General features: G+C 35.5%; 4 protein-coding genes and 1 non-coding gene across 5 annotated transcripts; all 5 read left to right on the top strand.

Moving 5' to 3' along the window:
- Positions 1 to 397: 397 nt before the first annotated feature.
- Positions 398 to 3,022, top strand: LOC108662619 (cation/calcium exchanger 4). The gene has a single exon (XM_018123917.2). The coding sequence runs from the start codon at positions 787 to 789 to the stop codon at positions 2,764 to 2,766; it is 1,980 nt and encodes a 659-aa protein (XP_017979406.2). The 5' UTR covers positions 398 to 786; the 3' UTR covers positions 2,767 to 3,022.
- Positions 3,023 to 4,185: 1,163 nt separating this feature from the next.
- LOC18596240 (guanine nucleotide-binding protein subunit gamma 3-like) lies at positions 4,186 to 6,668 on the top strand. The gene is made up of 5 exons (XM_018122984.2): positions 4,186 to 4,360; positions 5,580 to 5,632; positions 5,783 to 5,827; positions 5,931 to 5,975; positions 6,328 to 6,668. The coding sequence occupies exons 1-5, from the start codon at positions 4,223 to 4,225 to the stop codon at positions 6,602 to 6,604; spliced, it is 558 nt and encodes a 185-aa protein (XP_017978473.2). The 5' UTR covers positions 4,186 to 4,222; the 3' UTR covers positions 6,605 to 6,668.
- An 8,870-nt stretch (positions 6,669 to 15,538) lies between these two features.
- On the top strand, positions 15,539 to 18,157 carry LOC18596239 (Subtilase family protein). Its single transcript, XM_018123786.2, has one exon. The coding sequence runs from the start codon at positions 15,634 to 15,636 to the stop codon at positions 17,935 to 17,937; it is 2,304 nt and encodes a 767-aa protein (XP_017979275.2). The 5' UTR covers positions 15,539 to 15,633; the 3' UTR covers positions 17,938 to 18,157.
- A 688-nt stretch (positions 18,158 to 18,845) lies between these two features.
- On the top strand, positions 18,846 to 18,927 carry TRNAS-GCU (transfer RNA serine (anticodon GCU)). Its single transcript has one exon. It is a non-coding gene; the product is annotated as a tRNA-Ser (tRNA).
- Positions 18,928 to 23,258: 4,331 nt separating this feature from the next.
- LOC18596238 (uncharacterized) lies at positions 23,259 to 23,979 on the top strand. The gene has a single exon (XM_018123038.2). The coding sequence runs from the start codon at positions 23,316 to 23,318 to the stop codon at positions 23,715 to 23,717; it is 402 nt and encodes a 133-aa protein (XP_017978527.1). The 5' UTR covers positions 23,259 to 23,315; the 3' UTR covers positions 23,718 to 23,979.
- The last annotated feature ends 2,292 nt before the right edge of the window (positions 23,980 to 26,271 follow it).

Genomic DNA, 26,271 nt, shown 5'->3' with positions numbered 1-26,271 from the left:
AATAAGAAAATAATAAAAAATAAATTCATAATACATAAGAATTAAGAGGATTAGTTGTCTAAAAAAAGTTCATTTAAGGACATTCGAAAAAAAAAAAACAAAAAAGAAAAAACAAAAGAGACGAATAAGAGTATTTATTTTGTGTTACTAATACCTGTATTTAGTAATTTAAGATAACATTAATATATGCTGCTTTATCTATTTTTAATTACAACTAACCAATTAAAAAATGTTGAAAAAAAAAAAACACTTGTGATGAAAGGTTTAATATTTCGAGGGAAAGAAAAGGTTTAATCTTGCATTGAAGTCTAATATTAACAATTTTTGTTTATTTATTTTGGATTAGGAATCCAAAACAATGAACAAAAACGCACGTGTACGGTGAACCTATTGTCGGCTTCAGCTCCGTTTAAGCCCAGAAAATAAAAATCTCCAAAACATTTGAGAAATTGCCCACCAACTTCCTTCTTCTTTTCCTGACTTGCGCTCCCTTTTTCATCAACGAACTTCCTTCTTCAAGAAACCCCCTCACCCAAAAAGCCATTAGATTTCCTTCTCTCTTCAAATCTTCAATCCCCAATCTTCGCCTTCGTGTTTTTGTTCTTTCGAAATTTCATAATTACTCCTGCTTTGGTCATCGGTAAGTTGTCGATTTCCATATTCGATTTCTCTTCTCAATTCGAAGGCTGGGGTTTCCTTGCTTCTTAGCTGAAAACCCTAGTCTAATTCTACTTTCTAGGAATTTTTGAAAAGCTTAATGTTTTAGTTTAGATAAAGAGGTTATCAATGAGGAATACTTGTATTTATTCCTGTAAAAATCCCAAATTTCATGGGATTTTCAATGGATTATCTGCTGTTGTTCTATTTTCCTTATTCTACACGCGGGTAGATTTCTTAAGAAACCCTCATATTGGCCAGTCATCTCTGCTTGTTAACCATAATTTGACTCAAAGAACTGGTTTTGCTGATGGGTTTGATCATGTTAGTGTAATTCATCGAAAAATTAGTGAACTTGATGCTAATTCATCAAATTTAGCTGTTAGGAATGGTCAAGAGAATGAGTTGAATGTAAACTTGAGCAACCCTGCTTTGTGTACTGGATTGTTTGATCATAAGGGTTTTGCTAATCAATGTGAGTTCTTGAAAGCGAATCCACATTGTTCTTCAGATGGATTCTTTGATTACATTAAGTTTTTCTATTGTGGTTGTGGAGAATTTAAGATAGTGGGATATGTGATATTGGGTTTTTGGCTTGCCGCTTTGTTTTATCTATTGGGCAACACAGCAGCGGATTACTTTTGCTGTTCATTGGAGAAGCTTTCACATCTGCTTAGGTTGCCTCCGACTGTTGCTGGGGTTGCGCTCCTTCCTTTGGGGAATGGGGCACCGGATGTGTTTGCAAGTATAGCTGCTTTCTTGGGGACGGACACAGGTGAAGTGGGTCTTAATAGTGTATTGGGTGGTGCAGTTTTTGTTACTTGTGTTGTTGTAGGGACTGTCTCCCTTTGTGTAGCAGAGAAGGGGGTTCAGATTGATAAAAGATGCTTCATTAGGGATATCTGTTTCTTTCTTTTTACGCTCATGTCACTTATGATGATATTGGTTATTGGTAAGGTGAGTGTTTGGGGTACCATTGTATTTGTCTTGATATATGTGATTTATGCATTTTCTGTGGCTGCAAATGAGATTCTGAGGAAACATGCACGAAGGTTGAAATTGGATGTTGTTACACCATTGCTTCCTGTCCGAGGAAGTCTGTTTTCACAAGGAAGTGAAGAGGATGTTTTTGTATATAGTTCTCTGCTTGATGTGGACACTGAAGATGATCCACCCCAACTCCCTAGTTCCCTGCCACAGTGGATGTGGGCTTCAAATGTTGCTATATATTCAAACCACTTCATGAAGGTCAGCTCATTCGAGGAAGAGAGGCCTCCATGGGGTTGGACTGAAGAGGGCATGGAAACTAATGACTCATCATTCTCATGTTCTAAATTATTTTCACTATTGGAGTTGCCACTGAGAGTTCCAAGGCGGCTAACGATTCCTCTAGTCGAGCAGGAATCATGGTCGAAACCATATGCTGTAGCTAGTGCTTCATTGGCTCCTGTTCTTTTGGCATTTCTGTGGAATAGCCAAGGTGATGTGGGCTCCCTGGGCCGAGTGGTGGCATGGTTTATTGGTGTTGCAGTTGGTTGCACTCTTGGTATTCTTGCATATCAGCATACTATATCTGATCATCCACCTCGGAGGTTTTTAATTCCTTGGGTATTAGGGGGATTTTTTATGAGCATTGTATGGTTTTATATGATTGCTAATGAGCTTGTTGCCCTGTTGGTAGCATTTGGTGTGATTTTTGGAATTAATCCATCCATTCTTGGAGTAACTATTCTGGCTTGGGGCAATTCAATGGGTGATTTGGTTTCGAATGTTGCACTAGCAATGAATGGTGGTGATGGTGTACAGATTGCCTTGTCCGGTTGCTATGCAGGTCCCATGTTCAACACACTTGTTGGTTTGGGTATCTCAATGCTGCTTGGAGCTTGGTCAAAGAGTCCTTCCTCATACGTGGTTCCACAGGATAGCAGCTTGTTTTATACCATGGGGTTTCTCATGTCAGGATTAATTTGGGCACTTATAGTTTTGCCTCGGAACGACATGCGGCCTAGCAAGATATTAGGAGTGGGTCTTATAATGCTCTATTTGATATTTCTTTCTTTCAGGGTGAGCAGTGCTATGGGGCTTATATCACTGGGCGGTTTAAGTTGATTTTTGTTTTGGTTGTAATTAGATGGACCACTAATCTCAACATGTTAGAAAAGAGGAGTCAGATTGATTAGCTTATCAGTTTCCAACGACCATCAACCATAAGGTTTGTGTGGCAGAGAAAGCCATTGTTGTATCTCTGGACATAATGTAAGCCTGCATAGGCAAAAGATGATACCTCGCTGAATTCCTCTTGGGCTCCCAAGTATTTGTCAAATCACCTCATCTGTAAATTCTAGCACCATTCATTTATTTGGAACCTGTCTCGTTCTTTTGGTAGATCATTTAGTATCCCTTTATCTTGGACTCGATTGTCCTTGTGCATCTCGTTCTTATATACAGTGTTCTTTTTTTTCTTTTTTATAATTTTTGCATGAGGCTATAGCTAATTATTCATAAATTTCTTTGTTGCACAATACTCGTGCTTTGTCTCCTTATCTGATCGAAACATGTTCTCACTAGTCACTAATTTTTCCCCTGTGCTAAAGTGTTGCAGAAATAAGTTGATGTCTCAATAGTAAGCTGTCTGACAGCTTGTTTGATTTGAAAGAAAAGGGATTCGAATTTGACAGCCTATTCAACTTGGCTGAATTCAGTTTGACAACATAAAAGCTTTTATAATCTTCGTTTTGTCGGTTATACAACACCATACCCTTTCTGATTTTAAGGCAATGGAGCATTCACCCGTAATGTTGGGCACGGTTGTTTGTCTGAGCCTGCTGGTTTCGCTTTGTTTTCTTGATTTCTAACAGGCCCTTTGACACGTCAGTCAACAATTTTAACGTCTTATGATGCTATTTGTCCTTTGCCAACTTGGAGGAAACCATGCTCACGTTCGTTGTCCTTCCAAGGTTTTGACTCTCTGTTCTTTCCTGTTGCATTTTTACCCTCTCCCTTGCTAAACATTTTTCTTATGGGAAAACAAAACACAGCTGGAAATGAAAAGATAAAATAAAAATGTGGAATTGAGATGATTTTTCAGCTGAAAGCTTATAGTACTTGAAAGAGGAAACCAAAAAAAGGAAAAGAAATTCCAGTTTATGCATTCATTATTCATAAACAAGGGGAAGGGCTGTTTTGTACGAACATCACAAACCTAAAACTAAAGAGTAGTAGTAACAGTAGCACCATTCATTTTCCTCGATCCTACGTGACAGACAGTCACGTGTCCTCTGCACTCTCTTCAGCATCTCAGCAAACCCCAGAAGCCAACGTTTCAGCATTTCTGACTCCAAAACTCCAAACTCAGCGCTCCACTTAACTACACTTTTATACACTAAACAAACACTCTTCTGTTTTATCTTCTGTTTGAATGGTTACTTCCACTTGACTTTCACGCACCCAACAACATTAATGTTAATTATATAAAGCAGAAACTCTCTTCAATGGTTCAGAAGGAAAACTATCGTTGTCATTGCTACCGCATTCCTTTGCAAGAGTGACTTCAGGTGATTTCTTGATGGATGGTTCGAGTGAGGCTTCACCCGGAGCGACAGCAGTGAGCCCAAGGTCTCCACCAGGAAGCCTGGATTTGTATGGGAAGCGGACACAGATGTTTAAGGTTCAGGCTTTGGAGAGAGAGATTGGTTTGCTTCAGGTTCGTTCATTTTCTTCGATTTTCCTTCCAGTTGCTTTTAAAAGAAGTTGAGTTGCATTTCAGTGTATAACATGTTCTGTCTCTTTTGACTGCTTGTATTTGGTTGGTTAACTACTTAATTTGAAGAGTTTTTGGTCAAAAAGTAGAAGGGTCTTCTTGGGTAGATTTTCTCAATGTTGCACCATTTTTCTTTTGAAAATGTGGATTTTTTTTTAATACTATTTGCGAAATTCAATGACAGTACTTAATGATGATTGATGGCTTAAATTTTATTTAAGCAATGAAAGGAATTCCACTGTGTGCTTCTGCTTTCGTAAATTCCTTAGTTCTGCTCTGGACATGCATGAAGATTAGGATGATTCTGGAAATACTGGTTCAAGAATGAACATAACATCCCGAGGAGTAATATGACCTCTAAGAGAGAGAGAGAGAGAGAGAGAGAGGGAGAAATAATTAGTTAAAAGAAAGAAAAGGGGAAATACTCATGCAGTTCCTTAAGTAAAATGGAAATCAATTCGTAGCCCCTTCAGAAAATTTTTCCGGTGAATTGAACATTCAGTGATTTATTTAGAACAAGTGAGTCCACTGCTCAAACAAGTAGCTAGTCTTGATTTAATTGGTTTTATCTCTATCAGCACCTTCTTTATATAAATATCTTGGACGGGAGTTGTGTCAAGAATTGGTGGGAGTTTGTATCTCAATTTGCATGTTGTGCAAGGCTTGCTGTGAAAGACAAATTAACCAAATCTTGTATATCCATTTATATTGTAATGTTCCATATGTTTCATTCATTCTTGCAAATATACACAAATTTGCAATAAGATTGCTTCAAGAGAAATTGAGAGTTATAGATATTGATGGCATGTATTTTGCATATTTCAAACAGCATCCAATGAGACTCTTTCCATTTTCTTCCATGAAGAATTTAAGTTGCTAATAGTAGTAGGATATAATGGGGTTATATTCCTTGTTCCATTTTCTTTGGAGCATAGAAGACAGAAACAGGGCTGTTTAACTCTCCTATCAGTGTTATGACTTCTAAGTTTGGACATAGCATGATTTTTTCTAAGGACTTTGTCTTCTGAAAATGAAAGATTTATGAAGGCCATTCTTTTGATAGAAGGATTGTTGTGGGATACCTTTATAAAATAGAAGCAAATTTATTTACAAAGAGATAAATTACCTGACTAGCTACTTATTTGAAATTTCATGCAATCAGGAAGAATTAAAATCAGTTGAAGGCCTTCAACCTGCTTCTAGATACTGCAAAGAGTATGTCCAAATTCCTTATTGCTTTACATATTACTATATAATTAATCAGATTATACAGTATGCTTAATTTTCCAGTCCATTCTTAAGCATGCATATGTACTCTACAGTTTTAGGATCACATTTGACTGTGAACTAACTACCAATTGACAGGGTTGATGACTTTGTTGGGGCTAAACATGATCCTTTAGTAACTAAGTACATGCCTTGAATCTCTCTTCATTTCTTTTTTTTTCTTTTGTTCTTTTTCCTCAACTCTACTCATACTGACTAAAACTGCATCATCCTTTTCTTTTACCAGAACTCAGAATATCCACAAAGCCCATCACTGCTGGAAGAACTTGTGGTACTCTCTTCTTGCTCCTACTTTAGATTCTAAAGTACTCCTCTTTTATGTTTTACTTTGACTATGGTAACATTTGCTTCTGTACGTGGTAGAAAAAAAGAGTAATTCAAAGGATGTGCACTATAAATTGTTTATGATATGGAGAACTAATGTAAGAGTAGTATAAATAAAATGAATGGACTCTCAGTGTCATATTGATATACTGTGTTTAAGTGATTTGAAGATTGGATTGGAGCTATAGTTCCACTTGACATATATTATACAGAGGCTTTCTCATAGTGACATTGAATGGATGCTTATCTTGTAGTGTTCAAGGCAACCATCTAAAGCTATATGTACTAATCTTGAGCAGGGAAAGGAGTTGTATCTTCTCTTCAGTCTGCTTCTGTTTTAGTTGCGCGTTTCACTTAAAGATGCCAAGCTTTTCCACTTGCTGTATGTCATGTAAGTCTGAAAGCCTTCAGTGTAGCTGCTTGGAGAATACTACTTGTCCGAAATGTTACAAATGCGAGGGACCTTCATGCCCTGCTTGCGCTTGCTGCTGTTATGGACCATTTTTCCATAAATTTAAAAAGGTGAATTTTTGCTGTGGTTGTAGAAAAGCCTGTTATAGCTCTTGTTGTCAATAACCATGACACATCTTTATTTTTACTGCAACCATTTTGTTATCTCATTATAATTTACTGTGCAGTTAGCGCCATCCAAGCTAAGTTTTATAAGGAAATTTTCTTACAAAACTTTGATCAAATACCTTGACAAAGACAAAAATAACCCTTTTTATGTATATTTAGTGGTTTACTTCTCAATTGCAGATTTGTTTTGACCTTTAGTCTTTTAATGGGATACAGGAGCATTTGATAACTTGATAAACTTCATGCAAGCTTACATTGACCTATTAAGGATTGGTATAGGTGAAAAATGTCAACTTTGAGCTCTCTATTGGAAGTGGACTTGTATTGATTACATTTAGCAATGGTATAGGCCTAACTATACTGTCTGATAAATAATTGAAGTCTGATCTTGGTCATTTTATAAAGGTGCATGCAATGAAACTGCATTGGCAGGGGGTTTGCTTGCAGGAATCCATGTTACCTGAGAATATTACTTTTACTCTTTTCTCTGATTCTGCATTTTGATCATTTAGGCATTCTACAGAAAGGTAATCAAAAAAAGTTTATGTATCTCTCTCTCCCTTGTTATGTAAGTACAAAAGATGACAAGCAACATAACAAGGGCGGCAATTTCATGGTCTGGGACTGAGAAAATGGGCTATTGATAGTCTTAGTAGATAAACAATCTTATTCAGTCTTCCATAATAGAATGAAGGTAAGTAGAGGTGCAAGATGAGGGACATAAATCCCCCATGACATACCAGCCTTGGTCTTGAATCCACTTTTTGTTCTTGTTTAAGTTGGATTTGAATCTTGATGGACAAAAAGACTGCAATTTGTCTTGTTGGTTAATGAGCTTTGTATTTATTGTTTAAAATTCTGTCTCACAAGAAACCAAGGAACATAAGATTTCTACACCCCTGAGAAATGCATCCCATTGAATCCCACAGCAAAAATCGTTGGTTACATCTGAATCTGATCTAAACTTCACAGACAAATGGTAGTTCAACAACTCATTCATCCTTCAAAAAGTTTAAACACCCAAAATTGTCAGTATCTACTCTCTTCTCTTGAATGAATTTAATAGTTTTGGACCCACTGAGCATTGATCACTGCTCATAAAAACAGAAAAAGATTGAATTTTGAATTATCTCCCTACTTGGTTTATGGAAGCCCATATTTCATCATGCGCATGGGCATGGCAGTGTAATGTCGTTCCTTTGAAAGGTATCGGTGGTGGCAAGTGTTGCTTTGGTCCCACAAAGGCAGAAACAGCATCAAGCTTCCAACTGCAGAACTGCATAAAGCAAGCATGGTGATGAACTAATGTACATCGTGTACGCATATGGCTCCTTAGCTTTTATCTCTTTGAGCTTATACTTTATAAACTACTGCACTGTCAGAAATTAATAAACATCAGCTTGCGTTTGATAGTTGGAAGGATAGTGTATGCTCTTGAGTTTCGACTGAGCAGCCACAATAAAATAATTCCCACCATTATTCTATCATTGTTTTAGATATTTACCAACCATTTTGGGAAGAGAAAAATGATTGGCGGAAACTATAACTTCTTTATTAGTAATTTAAGGTACTACTGCTACTTAGCCAGTTGGCTTTGTTAAGAAAAAACCTAGAAACAAATGGAAATAAGATAAAGCAAGTAATACAGTAAGAAATCTGAGTGGTATCACTGTCTTTAAAGATAATTTTTGTCCCTTCAAAGTATAAAACTCGAGGCAAAATAAAAAGACTGTAACGGTTATCTTCTAGGATTCAACAGACTTTTCTTTATAGTTTGCATAAATTACTAAGGGATAATAGGAACAACAGAAAGATTTTTTAGACAAAAAGAAGAACCCAACAGGGAAGGAAAGAAAGCAGAGAAAATATGTAGAAAACAGAGAGGAGGAGATGAAAGGCTTGGTGTGTGTTGTGACTGAGGTAGGGAGGCTGTATTTATAGGCAAGGAATGAAGTGAACGGGGGTTAAGAAAAACCTGGTCAGTATGTATACTCAGTCAGGTAGACATCGCAACAAATCAAGTTAAACTCAGTCAGCATGGTAGAGTTTGAGTTTGATTTAATTAATGGTATCATTGTTCTTAAGAATAATTTTGGCTTCTTTAGAGTACAAACTAAGTGCAAAAAGATTGTAGTCCTTATAGTTTGCACAAACTACTAAGAGATAACATGAACAGTAGAAAGATTTTTTAGAGAAAAAGAAGAATCTAGCAAGGTAGGAAAGAAAGTAGAGAAAATATGCAAAAAATAGAAAGGAGGAGATAAGAGGCTTAGTGTGCGTTGTGATTGAGGTAGGGAGGCTGTATTTATAGGCAAGGAATGAAGTGAACGTTGCACCAAATCTGGAGAATGGAGAATGAGGTGAACGTTGCACCAAATCAGGGGATTGAGAAAAACCTGGTCAGCATGTATATTCAGTCAGGTAGACATTGCAGCAAATCAGGAAAATCTTAGTCATCATGATAGAGTTTGAGTTTGATTCAATCAATGGTATCACTATCTTTAAGGATAATTTTTGCCCTTTCAAAATACAAAACTCAGTGTAAAAGAATTGTAGTTGTTATTCTCCAAGATTCAACGGACCCTTCTTTATAATTTACACAAACTACTAAAGGATAGTAGGAATAGCAGAAAAATTTTTTAGAGAAAAAGAAGAACCCAACGGGAAAGGAAAGAATACAAAGAAAATATGTAGAAAACAAAAAGGAGGAGATAAGAGGCTTAATGTGTGTTGTGACTGAGGTAGGGAGGCAATATTTATAGGTAGGGAATAAAGTGAACGTTGCACCAAATCAGGAGAATGAGGTGAACGTTGCACCAAATCAGAGGATTGGGAAAAACCTGGTCAACACATGTACTCAGTCAAGTAAACGTTGCAACAAATCAAGAAAAACTCAATCAGCATGGTAGAGTTTGAATATGATTCAATCAAAAGTTGAGAAAGCTTTTAAAAAATATTAAAGCCATGGTACAAAAATTCACTTGGGCCTAGCCCATGTATATACTCGTTAACAGGGGGAATCTGAATTTTTTCAAGGCTTAGCCCGATCTTGTATACGAACGAGTCCACTTATTTTTCCTTCTTTGCAATAAGCCCATAATGTGTTTGTTTATTTAAAGCACTCACACCTTTATATACCCTAGCAATGTGGGATGTCTGAACCTTATAAAATATACTATTTTCTAATAATTTTTCACATATTTCATAAGGTTTCATAGGAAGTTTTAAGTGAGGATGATCCATTGGATTGATTGGGTCAAATTTCATTTGAGTGTAATGCATCATGACTGGTGTTTTTTAAGCTATGAACCACCCTTAGAGAGAATGCAACATAAATCATAGAATTTTGGTAAAGTTTATAACTTATGAACCAAAATTCTTTAAGTGAAATATAGTTTTCATCGATCACATTACACCCCCCCAATTTCTTCTGTTTAACACGATTTTGTGCGAATAGGCCATGCGCTTGCCTGGTTATTCATAAGTGTTTTAGAGAATTTACCACAGTTTTCATAGGAGCAGTCCCACTCCACACTTGTATAGGTTGATTCCATCAAGTGTATACTACAGTTTAATACACTACCTATAAAGGATATGGAATTCATTAAGAGTTTAACTCAACCTCTCTTGCATTATAGTTTTGCACTATTCACATACCATATGAAGGACAATAATTTTAATAGTGCATCAATTTATCAATAAATAACTTTTTATTACCCATATAAACCTAATTCATAGGATCTCCAATCATATAGATTGGGTTACCTAACTTTGTTGATTTCCTCCATTGGTTTTAGTCTCATTCCCATCGATATAACATTAATTAATTTTTTTCCTAGGGGTTTAGTTAGAGGATAGACCAAATTCAAATATGACTTCACATAATTAATGGATATAATTCCATTTCTATGCAGCTGCTTTACTTCATCATGTCGCAAACAAATGTGTCTATTCTTACTATTTGAAAGTTTTATTCTTTGCAATGGCTATTGCCACTTGATAATCACAATGCACAGACACAGAAGGTATTAGTTTCATTCCCAACGAAATATCTGCTAAAAGGTTTCTTAAACACTCAACCTCATTGCCAACCAACTCTAAAGCTACAAATTCAGACTTCATTATAGATTTAGCAATTGTTTATTTGGCTGATTTTCAAGTTACAACACTCCCACCAAAGGTGAATACATAACCACTTGTGGATTTTATCTCATCTGAATCTAAGATCTAATTAGCATCACTGTATTCTTCTAATATAACAAGAAATCTATTATATAAAGTACCATAGTTTATGGTACCTTTCAAATATTTTATCACTCTGCTCAAGGCAATCCAATGATCTTGATTGGGACTTTGTGTATATCTACTCAGTTTACACATAGCATAAGCTATATCAGGTAGAGTATAATTCATCAAATGCATTAAACTCTTAATAATCTGTGCATACTTAGATTGAACTACACTATCACCTCTATTTTTCTTTAATTGGATATTACTATTATAACGAGTATTCACAGGTGTGACATCAAAATGTCCATACTTTTTAAGTAGCCTTTCAACATAATGCTTTTATGTTAGCATTAAGCCACTATCACATTTTATGATTTTAATACCCAAAATAACATTAACTTCTCCCAGATCTTTCATATCAAATTTAGAAGCCAAGAAATATTTTGTTTTATTGACCACGTTAATGCATGTACAAAAAATTAGTATATAATCAAGATATAAGCTAATAATCACGCATTCACTATCAACAGTTTTTGTGTATACACATTTATCAACTTCAATAGTAGAAAATCCATTACTAACAAGAACTTGATCAAATTTTTCATGCCATTGTTTTAGTGATTGTTTCAAACCATATAAAGATTTAGTCAATTTATAAACTTTGTTTTCTTGACCATGAAAAACACATCCCTCGAGTTGTGTCATATAAATTTCTTCTTCTAAATCACCATTTAAAAAAGTAATTTTAATATCCATTTGATGAACAACAAGTTTATAAATTGAAGCTAAGGTAAATAAAACACAAATAGATGAAATTCTTGTTACTGGAGCAAAAGTATCAAAATAGTCAATATTTTATTTTTGAGTAAAACGTTTTGCAACTAATCTAACTTTATATTTATCAATAGAACCATTAGGATTAAATTTTCTTTTAAAATCCCATTTGCAACCAATTGGTTTGGCTCCAGATGGTAAATCAACTAATTCTAAAGCTTGATTTTGTAAAATTGAATCAATCTCATTTTGTATAGCTTTTTTCCAAAATAGATTTTCTTTAGAAAAAATTGCTTCAGCATAAGTTAAAAGATCATTATCTATAAGATAAGTATAAAAATCATTACCAAAAGAAATTTCTTTCCTTGGTCTTTTAGTCCTTTTTAAATTATCATTTTATATTTCAAAATCATTTTTACTAAAAGGTGCATAAGAAATTGTATAAGTTCTCAATGAAAAAATATGCTAAAAAAATTCAGCACTTTTTTGTTTCAACAATTGTATTATAATCAAGAACATCACTTTTTAATGCAAGAAATCTATATGCAGCACTATGTTCACCATAACCAATAAACATGCAATCAAATGTCTTAGAGCCAATTTTTCTCTTCTTAAAGTCAGGAAGCATTACCTTAACAAGACACCTCCATACTTTCAAATGTTTTAAGTTAAGAGAATAGCCTTTCCATAATTCATAAGGTGTCCTACTAGTTTTCTTATAAGGAATTCTATTTTGAATATGATATGCAAATAATAAAGCTTCATCCCATAAATTTTCATATGCATTAGAACCAACAAACATAGAGTTTATTATTTCTTTTAATGTTTTGCCTAAGTAAATAAATTTTATTAAATCTAGAATAATCATCAATAAATGTAATATAGTATTACTTACCGCCTCTAATCATAGTTTGTTTTAGACCTCTTAAGTCAGAATGAATTAAACTTAATAATTCAAATTCTTTATTTACTGAAATACAAGTTTTTTTAGTTGATTTCATTTCAGTACATATTTTACACTTATTAAAGAATCCATTTTTAATACTATAAATTAAACCTAATGATTGCATTTTCTTAATTTAGGGAATGCTAACATGTCCTAATCTACAATGCCATATATTAATAGAGTCGATCATATACGCAGAAAAAATAGCATTTTCATTCAGAACATTTCAAGTACAAAGAGTCTTTTATTGCAATGACCCTTACCCATAAAAACATTATTTTTTGTCATTACGAACTAGTCAGATTCGAATGACACTTTCACCGCAACCTTATCCAATAAGGCTACAAAAACTAGGTTTGCCCTTATATTGGGAACATGAAAAACATCATTCAGAGTTAAGGTCTTGCTAGATGTGAGCTTGAAAAAGACTTTCCCTTTACCAAAAACTTGAGCAATTCGAGAATCACTAAGGTATATTATCTTTTCTCCTTCCTCTACTAGAGTACAAAAGGTAAAGGCATTTTTGTTTGTACAAATATGCTTGGTAGCATTTGAGTCTAACACCCATTCCTTCACATTGGCCACCATATTTGCTTGCGAAATGATTGTAGCAAGTGCATCATCGGATTCATATGCTTTGACCAACTTGACTCTTGGATTAGGACGTTTGTTATTTTCCTTTGCTTTTTTCCTACATTGTGCGGCATAATGCCCTGGTTTTCCACAAACAAAATAACTACCATTCTTTTTAAAAGTGGGATGAGAGACTTTGGGTTTATAATCAAGTTTATGAATGTACCTTTATTGACACTAGGTTCTGCCTTGTATCAGATTAGCTTTAGTTGCAATTTCCTTAGCTCTGGAGGCTTTTATCTCCCTTCGGATTGTGTTTTCAATGATGATGTGCACAATCAAATCTGCAAGTTACAACTGTTTTTTCTTATGTTTCAGCTTTTGCTTGTAGCCATTCCAGGATTTTAGCAGCTTCTTAATTAGCAACCCAACAACGAACTCTTATTGCAAGTTTATTTTTTCAGCCTTCAAATCATCCACCAACTTGTGGTATTCATTGATTTGACGCTTGATGTCTTTGTCATCTGTCATCTTCCAGCAGTAGAAATTGTCAAAATCAAACTTCTGTTTCCTAACATCTTCAGCAGTGTATTTGACAATCATTGACTCCCATATTTGCTTTGCTTCTTGGAGAGACTGTATACATCAAACAGCTCATTAGAAAGTGTGTTAATGATCGTATGCCTGTATACCTTATTTGCGTGCATCCATGGTTCCAGTATTTTGACATCATCTAACTTAGAATCAATTAGCGCAAAAGCCATCCCATGAACATAAATGATTGAAAAAAATCATTTCTTGCTATCTTTTGAAGTTTTTGCCATCAAAAACCTCAATTTTGGAAATACTTGAAAATGGTTTGACATATGAGACTGAAGGCATAAGAGGAACGGTCAACGGAGTAGGAGCCATGGTGTAACCATTAACAATGGTGGTGGTGGTAGTAGGGATAGAGGCAGTAATAGGAATATTGGCAGTAGCATTATCAACATGGGAATCCATTATCCTTAAGATTGTGAGAAAAAAAATTATGAAACAAATGAAATAAAATAAACCAAGTAATACAGTAACAAGTCTGAGGTGTGGTATCACTATCTTTAAGGATAATTTTCATCCCTTCAGAGTACACAACTCAGTACAAAAAGATTGTAGCGGCTATCCTCTAATATTCAATAGACTTTTCCTTATAGTTCGCACAAACTACTAAGAGATAACAGGGACAGCAAAAATATTTTTTAAAGAAAGAGAAGAACCTAACGGGGAAGGAAAGAAAACATAGTAAATATGCAAAAAACAGAGAGAAGGAGATGAGAGGCTTAATGTGTGTTATGACTGAGGTAAGAAAGTTGTATTTATAGGTAGGAAATAAAGTGAATGTTGCATCAAATCAGGAGAATGAGGTGAACATTGCACCAAATCAGGGGTAGAGAAAAATTTGGTCAACATGTATACTCAGTCCAATAGATGTGCAGCAAATCAAGAAAAACTTAGTCAACATGGTAGGGTCTAAATCTGATTCAATCAAAAGCCGAAAAAGCTTAAAAAAAAATTAAAATCAAGGTACAAAAATTTACTTGAGCCTAGCTCAGGGGTATACTCGCACGTAGACGGAGAATCTAAATTTTCTCAAGATCTAGTCTGATCTTGTGTATGTACGAATCTACTCTTTTTTTCTTTCTTTACAATAAGTTCTTAATAAATTTACTTATTTAAAACACTTACACTTTTATGTACCTTAATAATGTAAAATATTTAAACTTTATAAAATACATTATTTTTCAATAAAATTTCTCAACGGAAGTAATTCCCCGCCTTGGCTTTCTATGCAAAACTCGAGACTGAAAATTTGAACAATCTCTGTTACAGTCACTTGCCCTCGTTCTTGGCTTGTAGTGGAGCTGCCAAGGTCCAAAAGATCTTTGTATGATGGCCACGCCAGCAACTTTGTTTGTCCTCTTGTCCATAAAAACTCATCAATTGGGATTGTGATAAGTTGGACCCACCAAAACATCATCAACTGAGCCCCCGAACCTTCCTTCTCTCAGCAAAAACCAATAATAGCTCATCCATCATAAATTTAAAATCTATCTTAAAAAAAAAAATCCAAAGAAAGTGGCTTTTGGACCTGTACAAATTTAAAGGCATTATCCATTCTTTGGACCCACCAGAAATGGGAGCCTATCATTGGTCCCAAGAATCCAAGTCTTACAAGAAAGCTCATATTTAATCTTAACCATTAATGAAGCTTATTAACCTTAAGTAACATTTACCCAGGTTCGTGCAGCATGTAAATCAAATTATCAACAGGGGAAACGAAAATTGATCTTGATGACTAATTACCAACATTTGTCGTTAGGTGACGTGGGCGCCCATACTCCTGGACGCTATTTGCAACATTATACATGCTCTACACTTTCAGACAGAGCAACCCAACAAAGTAGCTCAAACAATTTGTATCTCCAATTCCCCTGGAAGAGAGCAGAGAGAACGGAGAGAAATCCTCATGGCTATTTCTTTCTTCTTCTTCCTCTCTCTGCTTTTCATCCCTTTCTCCTCCTCTTCATCGGACCGTCCAGAAAACTTCATCATCCACGTGTCCAAATCACACAAGCCATCCCTTTTCTCCTCTCACCATCACTGGTACTCCTCCATCATCCATTCTCTCCCTCCTTCCCCTCACCCCACCAAGCTCCTCTACACCTACGAACGTGCCATCAATGGCTTCTCCGCTCGCCTCACGGCTACGCAGGCTGAGAAGCTCAGGGAACTTCCTGGAATCCTTTCTGTGATTCCTGACCAGGTTCGTCAGATCCACACTACTCGAACACCTCAGTTCTTAGGCCTTTCGGATGGTGTAGGTCTTTGGCAGAACTCCTATTATGGCGATGGTGTTATAATCGGAGTCCTGGATACCGGAATATGGCCGGAACGCCCGAGTTTTAAAGACTCGGGGCTGTCCCCTGTTCCGGATAGCTGGAAAGGTATCTGTGAGACAGGACCTGACTTTCCTGCTTCCGCTTGCAGCCGAAAAATAATCGGTGCAAGAGCGTTTTACAAAGGCTATGAGTCTTATCTTGAAGGACCCATGGATGAAACTAAAGAATCCAAGTCTCCACGAGATACTGAAGGTCATGGCACGCATACTGCTTCAACTGCTGCTGGATCTGTGGTTTCTAATGCCAGCCTTTTCGAATTTGCATATGGGGAGGCTCGTGGTATGGCTACAAAAGCACGGATTGCTGCATACAAAATTTGCTGGAGTTTAGGTTGTTTTGATTCTGATTTACTTGCAGCCATGGACCAAGCAATTGCTGACGGTGTTAATGTGATATCTTTATCTGTGGGAGCCACTGGATACGCTCCTCAGTATGATCATGATTCCATAGCAATTGGGGCTTTTGGTGCTGCTCAACATGGTATTGTTGTGTCATGTTCTGCTGGGAATTCCGGTCCTGGTCCATACACTGCTGTTAACATTGCGCCTTGGATTTTAACAGTCGGTGCTTCCACCATTGACAGGGAGTTTCCAGCTGATGCGATTCTTGGTGATGGCAGGATTTTCGGTGGTGTTTCATTGTACTCTGGTGACCCTCTAGTTGATATTAAGCTTCCTTTGGTTTATGCTGGTGACTCTGGAAACAGATATTGCTATATGGGGAGTCTAAGTCCATCAAAGGTTCAAGGCAAGATTGTTTTTTGTGATAGGGGAGGCAATGCTAGAGTTGAAAAAGGATTTGCAGTGAAGCTTGCTGGTGGGTTAGGAATGATTCTGGCAAACACTGCTGAGAGTGGTGAAGAACTCATTGCTGATGCTCATCTTATACCAGCTACTACAGTGGGTGAGAAAGCAGGTAATGAGATCCGGCAGTATATCAAAATAAGTCAGTTTCCTACGGCTACTATTGTGTTCCATGGAACAGTGATCGGGCCTTCACCACCAGCTCCAAAGGTTGCCGCTTTTTCGAGCCGTGGTCCAAACCATTTGACCCCGGAAATTCTCAAACCCGATGTCATTGCTCCTGGTGTTAATATCTTGGCTGGATGGACTGGATTCATTGGTCCATCTCAGTTGAACATTGATACTAGAAGAGTTAATTTCAATATCATTTCAGGTACTTCAATGTCGTGTCCTCATGTTAGCGGATTGGCTGCTCTGCTCATAAAGGCATATCCCAATTGGTCACCTGCTGCCATAAAATCTGCCTTGATGACAACTGCTTACAGTTTAGATAACTCGGGAAATACCATTAAGGATCTTGCTACTGGTGTAGAATCATCACCATTTGTTTATGGTGCTGGTCATGTGGATCCCAACATAGCTCTTATGCCTGGATTGGTATATGATATTGATGATGGTGACTATGTTGCATTCCTTTGCTCAATTGGCTATGACTCAAAGCGAATTGCAATTTTTGTCAGGGAGCCTACTGGTCCAGATGTATGTGAAGGGAAATTGGCTACACCGGGCAATCTTAATTATCCATCATTCTCTGTTGTTTTTGATTCTAATGATCATGTTGTTAAGTATAAGAGGACAGTGAAAAATGTTGGGCCTTCAGTTGATGCAGTTTATGAAGCTAAAGTGAATGCTCCGCCTGGTGTTGAAATCAGTGTTTCCCCAAGTAAGCTTGAATTCAGTGCAGAAAACCAAACTCTAAGCTACGAGATTACATTTGCAAGTGACGGTTTGGCCTTGTTTGCTGTTGCTTTAGAAGCATTTGGGTCGATTGAGTGGAGTGATGGAGTTCATCTTGTGAGGAGTCCAATTGCTGTTAGGTGGCTTCAGGGACTCAAGGATTCCATTTGATTTGCGAATTGAAATGCTGTAAATAATTAGGGGACATCCCTCGTTCTAGCTAGCTAAACGTTGGGGCTGTACTTTTTATCATCTTCCTCCACAAATTAGGACATCTTGTCATAACTTTTCATTCTACTTGATTTTCCTGTTGCACCATTGATTAGAGTTGATCAATGACGGATTCCAGGAAATTACTGGAAGGTAATATTAATGATGAGTGTTCCTTTAATTATTTAGTAACTATTGAAGTATTAGAACACTTCATTAACAACAGTGAATCTGAATCAAGTAAATTATACCTGGAAAATTGTCTTGTTTCCCTAATTTCATTGCTCTCATTTACTGTAAATGTACAAGTGAAAGGCCTCATTTGAAAATGCTGTTTACATAGTACATGCTCATTGCTCAGGGGTTAAAACACTGGAATCATATTGTACCATTACCATCATCTGAAAGCTGCTCCTTTTCTCTAACTTGCTAGGTGACATTGGGATCTTTCTGCTCAACGTATGTGAGAGAACAATATGAACTTTAAATCCAATCTCCAAATGGGAAGAAGGAATGTTGATGAAACGAGTTTGCACCTTGTTACATGTTAGAAATCTAAGGAAGCACTCCCATGGAACAAATCGGGAGCATAGCATGGGTAGTTGAATTATTGAGCAAAAGGATGGTTTTACCTTTCTGAATTCTTTTCAATTTTTTTATTTTAGATGTGCAACCAGAAGCCTCATTGTTATTCGTCCACGATTGTCCGTGGACAGAAAGGATTGCTTCCTTTTTTATGGTACGAGCACGACATGACACGACCCAACCACAATGACCCAAACCTTTGTTCTTTTTCCAGTCAGAATGCAAGACAATTAAAAAAAAAATAGTCTTTTTATTTAATGGGTACATGAACACCGTTCAACAACGACGCTTTGGCCGAGTGGTTAAGGCGTGTGCCTGCTAAGTACATGGGGTTCCCCCGCGAGAGTTCGAATCTCTCAGGCGTCGGTACTTTTTTCCGATTTCCGAAAGTAGAAAATGGAGATCAAGGCACTCTTACTTAACCCATTAAAGAAAAGCAGAATCCACGAATATAGATGTTACGGACCCCAGGCCCAGAGAGCAACGGCTCTCCACTTCTTGATCTCGAAACGTTTGGGTTTCTTGGTGGTAGCCGCACCCAAAGATGAAGAGCGTCAAGCCACGTTGTAGCCTTCAATTGCCCCAGCTGGAGATATAGTCACGTCGGTAGCAGTGAGCTGAGAGAGTTTTTGATTCCAGAAACTTGCGACGACAGACGCTTGCTGCGGAAACCACAAACTTGCGTGGGAGAAAAACGTAAGACGCCTTGTATTTGGGTATTCTATAAATTATTAAAGGCACGTTTGGTTTACGAAATTAATAAAAATAAAATAAAATAATTATTATATAAAAATAAAATAAAGTAAAAATAAAATAAAATAAATATTATGTAATTGGGTATGATAAATGAAATAGAATAAGAATAATTATTATAACTTATTACAGTGTTTGGTTGATAGTAATAATTTTAAAATAAAAAAAATAAAAAAATAAAAAAACTCTTTATTATATATATAATTATTTATTTTTATTTTATATTTTAAATATTAATAATTTATAATTAATTAAAATATTAATAATTAATAATTATAATATTAATATTTTAGTATAATTTAATTATTAATATTTTATTTATAATTTAATATTATTATGATTAAAATATTAATAATTTTTTATTTTTTATTTGTACTCATTAAAAATTTAATATATTAATAATTTAATACATAAAACATTAATAATTTAAAATATTAATATTTTAATATTTTAATCATATTAATATTAATAATGTTTAAATTATATATAAAATATTAATATTTTAAATTTTAAAAATATTTTTTTTTCTTTTTTATTTTATTTTTTATCTTTTTCCTTTTTTCTTCTTCATTCCGGCTACCGGTGTAATAAAACACCGATTTGGCGCATTAAGTGGCCGAATCTGGCCACTACTGCCCTAGATTGGCGCTTCCCCACGGTTGGATCTGACCGTAGAGTGCCAGATCCAATCGTGGGATCTGGTCAGAAAACACCAGATCCGGTGCTTCCCGCGACTAGATCTGGCCGTTGAGTGCCAGATCTGGCTGAATCTCGATTGAATCTTGTCGGAAAGAACTAAATTGATGCTTTTCGACCATATTCGGTAGTGAAAGTGTCGTCGTCGCCGCCACCAACGTCATCTCCGGTGTTGAGTGCCAAGTAGAGAGAGAATGAGAGAGGAAAGAACGTGAAAAGAGAGAGAGAATAAGGGAAAATGAGAAGAAAAAAAAGTATTTATAGGTCTAAGATTGTAATATTTTTAAGTTATAAGGAGCATTTTAATCTTATTATATTTTAGAGTTATTCTCTCAGTCATGGAATAGCAAAACCCACGAAAAAACTCGGGTGTAGTTATGCTTGAGTTTCACCCCATTTTAAAGAATAACTATTACTAGATAATAACTATTCCTTGTGGCATTGCTGTACCAAACGAAGGTAGAGCATAACCATGGGAATAGATAAGGAATAGCTTAGCTATTCCCTGTACCAAATGTGTAGTAATTTCCTTATCCAGCTAGGATTCGGCCACGTCTCACCAGACGGTCCAAGCTTGTCATAGATTGGGCTTTTGTCTGGCTCTATAAGCTGGCATGAAGTTATGTACTTTTTTTCAAATAAATAAAGGTCAAAATACCTCAATTGTTTTTAAATTTGTACATTTTTTTTAAATTTAATTATTTTATTTAAAATTGTAATAATTTAATTTTTTAATTTTAAGAATTATTTTAATTTAATCTTTTTAATATTTTTCTTTTTAAATTACTTTTTACAGAGTTGACATCAACATTAACGTGATATTGATCTGACATCATTTACCACCAGCTCTAAGCTTTTACTTTTAATTATATATTATTTTTATTTATCTTTTTTTTTCTTTTCTTCCCTCATATTCTTTGTATTTTTTCTTTCTTTTCCTTTTTTTCGTTCTTTTCCTCTCTCTTCGTACCTTCTCCTTTAAGGATTGGTGATCGATAACCTGCATCCAATGATTGTGATCAATGAATTTTAGCCAACGACTAGCAGCCGGTGGTGACAACCAATGACTGACAATCGATCCTTAAAGGAGAAGGTGAGAGGAGAGAGAAAGAAAAAAAAGATAAAAAAAGAGGAAAAAAAAAGAAACAAAAATAATATATAATAAATGAAATGACTTAGAGTTGATGGCATGGAACCTCAACAAGTACACAATATTTTTAGAAAAATCAAGGAAAGGACATGAGTGGGTGTTGAAAGAGAGTGTGACACACGAGGCCTTTCTTGATATACCACATGGCATATCCACATTAACATATCAATACCATGTGACATTGTACATCAACATATCAAAGTGATGTGGTGACACTGCCACGTCAACATTTCTAATCCATCTCATATGCCATGTCAGCAAGTGGTGCTGTGTCAATACTAATGTCAGTTCAGTGAAGAGTAATTTTGGAAGAAAAATGTTGAAAGGACTAAATTATTGTAATTTTGAATAAAGAGACTAAATTAAAAAAAATACACGAATACAGGAATTGTTGAGGTATTTTGACCAATAAATAATACATTTTTTAACTTACATTTAATTTAAAAAAAACTAATTTTATTACTTTTTAATAGTAATTAAAAGTTAGGTTCATGGACAGACCTAGTCTCAATTCTCTAAAGTTTAGGCTTAATGGACCTTGCTGAAAGACGCAAATTATATGAAAATACAAAATAATTTGTTTTTACAAGTAATTTCATGTCTTTTTTATTTATCTTTTGATTCGAGAGAAGAGATATTCAAATTTTGCTTTAAAAATAAGAGATGAATACATTTACAACTGAATCAACTCTTTGGGTGCGTGAGTCTTTTTTTTTATTATTATTTCGTAAATATGAAGAATATTTCCCTTTTATATGAGAACCTCTATTATTGATATTTTCAATAAAAAGAATATATATATATATATATATATATATATATATATATATATATCTAAAAGAATTAATCCAATATTGCTTTAGTTAAAATATGTGATTGAAAAACATGGAATAAAAAATTAATTACACAAATTTGTGGGGATGAATACTAGTAGTACTAATAGTTTTTTTCTTGTTGATAAATATTAATGTTGATCTTGACAAGCAATTTCAAGCAAACTTATTTGATGGCCTGGTCCACCTAGCTGGCCGGTTTAATTATCAATTAGGCACTCCTCGGTGCTTGTTCCGAGTAAAATTCATATGTCTGGGAGGAAGATAAATCAAAGAGACATTATAATGTGAATAAGTAACTTGGATACATGACGCAGTCAGCCTAGCCTAAGCTAGCTAGCTAGACTAGAGAGTCACCTCACCGGCCGACGAAGCTCCCAAAATACAAACCTATTGTTTCCACCAAGTTTAGTAAAAATCTGGACCATGAAACAAGCGTTATCGACATGAATGAACATTAAAAGTTTTTGTTATCCTCATGGTTATTAGGAGCTAGTCGATGAGAGAGAGGGACCATGCATGCAAGAAGGTTATGGGCTGTGTGGGGTCAATGCCAGTGCGATTTACAAGACAAAAGACAAGCAAAGCCGGTCAGACTCAGTATTCCACATTAGAATTAATTTGGAATTATTATATATATATATATATATATATATAAAGAGAGAGAGAGAGAGATTAACCATAAGCATCAATGATACGACAATGTGTTTTTGATTTTGGTCTGCGTAATGCGTGATGTAATGTAAGATTAGAAAAATTCCATACAAATATTATTGCTATATTCCTAGGCAATTGTCTTGATCGGATTTGTTGGCGTTGGATCATATTGATCATTTGCTTGCATCTCAAGGGAAATATAGAGAACAGAAAAGTACAAAGAATGAGATGCAAATGCACAATATTTCAACACTTTTGGAATTAACAAAGATCCACTCAATGTTTACTGAAAGTGTAAAAAATGGGATCTAAGGTTGAAATTTCTTATGGCAGTACAAAAGCAGGGTAAAAAACAGTTTCTCCCATCTGTTGAGCTTTAATCTTAAACTCTATCAGTAAAAAAAGTTAAAAATCCATTAAAATTAAACAAAGCCACTAATTTTACTATATATATCATGCATGCTCTTTAACCTGTAACGTAAAAAAAAAAAAAATTCATGCTAGACTTAATTTTTTATTCAAATATTAATTACTCATGCTGAAGGGAGCCCCATGCTTGAAGATGGTTTTGTGTGCATACAGTCAAACTCTCTCTCTCTCAAGTCTCATATAATAAACTTCCCTCAATTTTCTCTCATCTCTCTCCCTCACCTCCTCACACCAAGATGGCTGTAGACCAGCAAACCACCCACAAAATTCCCACCCGTACCAGTTTAGCCGCCACATTCCAATGCCAGGCACGGCGGAGAATCTTCCTACTCAGGCGCAATAAGATGCCGACGGTTCGACTTGGTGGGAAGAAACCACGGCGAGGGCTTTTCATAGTGAGGATTCTGAAGAAGATTAGACTGAGGTGGCTGAAGTTGCAATATACGTGCATGCTGAGGAAGCTTAGGAAATATTATAGGAATTTGATCAAGGATATCGTTGAAGCGGGAGCAAGTGTAGAGGCTTTGCAGCAAAGAATGTTTATGGAGTCGACCTTCGCTGTCCCGGTTTTGGGTGTTTCCTTCTCTAGCTTCCCTTCAGCGACTGGGTCAGATCGCCCTCGAGCCTTGTTCTTCTAAAACATTTTATTTCCTCACCAGGTCCTCAAACTGGCCCCTTTGTTTTCTTTCTTTTTTTTTTTTTTTTTTTTTTTTCTGTTTGTTTCTTGCAGTTTTTCCTTTTTCCCACCTTTTTTTTTTCTTTTTTGCCTATTTCAGGTTCAAATCAATCTCTATAAGATAAGATAAAATAGTAAAATGAAAATGTACAAATGCTTTCTACCGGCACTATATATATTTTCCTTTTCATGTTTTGAAATTATATTAAATTTTAGAGTGTTCATTCGATTCAAAATCAACTAGCTAGTGATAAGTGAAGAAATTTTTATTATATTTATATATTTAGGATACCTCAATTTAATTGTTGAAATATTTTTTTTCCACCCTAATCTAATAGGGTTGATAATTTGAGTGCAACTTAATTACATTGGCAGTTCATTTTATGGTTAATATTACCAGTGAATTGTTTGTGATGAAAGCTCAAAACCAGGGCTGATTTCAGGGACACCGACGACTTCAATGTGTTTGTTGTCTTAGATGAATAGATTCTAAGGATCCTTTGCGTTCCTTATAAAATGCAAACATGTGACTTGACAACTGATTTTAACATATTGAAAATTACTTATGAGCTATTTATTTTTTAAGAAACTCCAAAATGTAATTATCTGTTCTTTTTCATCTTATTACAATATGAAAAATCCTATAAAAGAATTCAGTTTTGGACAAGATGGCCAAACAAAAATGGTAAAATTAACGAGTAAAGACATATATATATACACACACGATTTTATAAAGCTTGAAGAAGAGAATGTTGAGGCAACAACATCAATGGCATTAGCTGGATTTCAGGAGGGATAAAACTAGGATCAGATCAAAACATCCTTTTCAATTCAATATTAGAACTTAAATAATGCTCGAGAAAATGGGGTTTAAAAATGGGTTTGAATATGTTGATGAGAAATGAGAAGGAAAACTCTTGTCAATGATTCTGTTTTCAACTTGGACTTGTCTTTTTTTTTTTTTGTGTGTGTCTGACAAATGGGGTATACAAATGAAAGCAGAGGACTTTGAAGACAGCATTCACTACGGCAATTCTTGGAATAGATTAGTCTTCTTTGGTGACCTGTCCTCTTAATTAAGTAAGCTTTTCCAAGGACCACACTTTCATTTGCATTGCTGGTAAACTTATTAGTCAGCTAATTGTATTTGATTTTATATATACCATCTGGAAAAGATAGTCTTAAACTAATAAAGCAAGGAAGAGTTTGTGTGAAGAAATATTTGATAATTGATATAAGAATTGCTGGGAATAGCTAACCTTCACGTCATGTGATGTTTGATGTTTTGTAAAACCAGTAGCTCAGCAGCTTGACCCTCACGGCAGATTGGTCCAATTCTAAATGCCTGAGATGCATATATCCACATAGTTTACAGATTGACATTTGGAAGCTTTCGAAAACACACCTGTTTATCAATAGTTTGACAAACCCTTTGAATTCTAACTGCACAGTCTATATATTCCTTGATTTCATCTCAAGAAAGCACCAAACTAATGTCATGTGCTCATAGCTCTAACCCCAATTATTAAATTATTGATATTCTGGATGATCACATGGCCTGGCCACCATATTGATGATTTTCTCTAGAGAAAACAAAATATACTAAACTGCCTTTATCCAGATCAGATCCCACTCCCACTGAGGACTGCTCAGTGAATCGGATCTCAATAATCTCTACTATTTGATCAAAGATGGAAGTGGCTCCACCGAAAAGCCAGAACATTCTGGTCATGGCCTCATCATTGCAGCCTTGTAGGTACAGGTTGATTCAATTCCCTGAGAGATATTGAAAATAAAATTCGTGTAATTTCGAGGACATCTTTCCTTTGTTCTCATTATTAGTTGTCACATGTATTCCCTAACCAACCAAAATCCTTTTAAACTTTTAGTGTATAATCTCAGTCCTCTATATCAAATGCCTTACCAATAACTCAAAATTAATCTCCCTGTTCCAATCATTGGAGTAATAAAAGCACTTTTTTCCATATTTCACCTCGTCGCAACCATATAATCTCTCAATACATTGTTAAAATGATTTCAATCTATGGTATAGAACGATACTACCTCTTTTTGAAAATTAGCAATTTCATTTCCATAAATGAACTTTACATGCTACCCAATTGCGGTAGCGTCGAGACATTGTAGAGCTGGCAACAAGGCCCGCCTCCTCTCCAGTGACTCTTTGCATTAAAACCATTACAATAGGTCATCCCATCAGGCTCTATATGGGATCAAACTCCAAAAGCAAAAACAAGAATTCAATCCCACTCCGGCCCTCCCCTAACCACAATCATCACATAACAATCTGAGACCCTCCCTACATACTAATGGACCAGATCCAACATTCCACTCTGTAGACAAAAACTCAACAGAGGATCCGTGCTATTCATCCAACCATTGGTGCCAACTCAGCCTAGCGTGGACCTCCCGTGGAGACTGCCGCTCCCATCTGTCAACCTTGACGTGAACGAGAGGGAGATTCAGCTTCTTAACAGGAAAGTCCCAAGACCGTGAGA

This window comes from Theobroma cacao, chromosome 6, assembly GCF_053813885.1.
Source record: "Theobroma cacao isolate CCN51 chromosome 6, ASM5381388v1, whole genome shotgun sequence".
NCBI classification, from domain to species: Eukaryota; Viridiplantae; Streptophyta; class Magnoliopsida; order Malvales; family Malvaceae; genus Theobroma; species Theobroma cacao.
The sequence above is the reverse complement of the archived record's forward strand: the minus strand, read 5'-3'. Positions and strand labels throughout refer to the sequence as shown.

Bases quoted from the DNA above. Each gene is read 5' to 3' on its own strand.
- LOC18596239 (XM_018123786.2), top strand. From the start codon at position 15,634: ATGGCTATTTCTTTCTTCTTCTTCCTCTCTCTGCTTTTCATCCCTTTC.
- LOC18596238 (XM_018123038.2), top strand. From the start codon at position 23,316: ATGGCTGTAGACCAGCAAACCACCCACAAAATTCCCACCCGTACCAGT.
- LOC18596240 (XM_018122984.2), top strand. From the start codon at position 4,223: ATGGATGGTTCGAGTGAGGCTTCACCCGGAGCGACAGCAGTGAGCCCA. The intron at 5,633-5,782 runs GTATGTCCAAAT...ACCAATTGACAG, and splicing joins GCTTCTAGATACTGCAAAGA to GGTTGATGACTTTGTTGGGG. The intron at 5,976-6,327 runs GTACTCTCTTCT...AATCTTGAGCAG, and splicing joins CACTGCTGGAAGAACTTGTG to GGAAAGGAGTTGTATCTTCT.
- LOC108662619 (XM_018123917.2), top strand. From the start codon at position 787: ATGAGGAATACTTGTATTTATTCCTGTAAAAATCCCAAATTTCATGGG.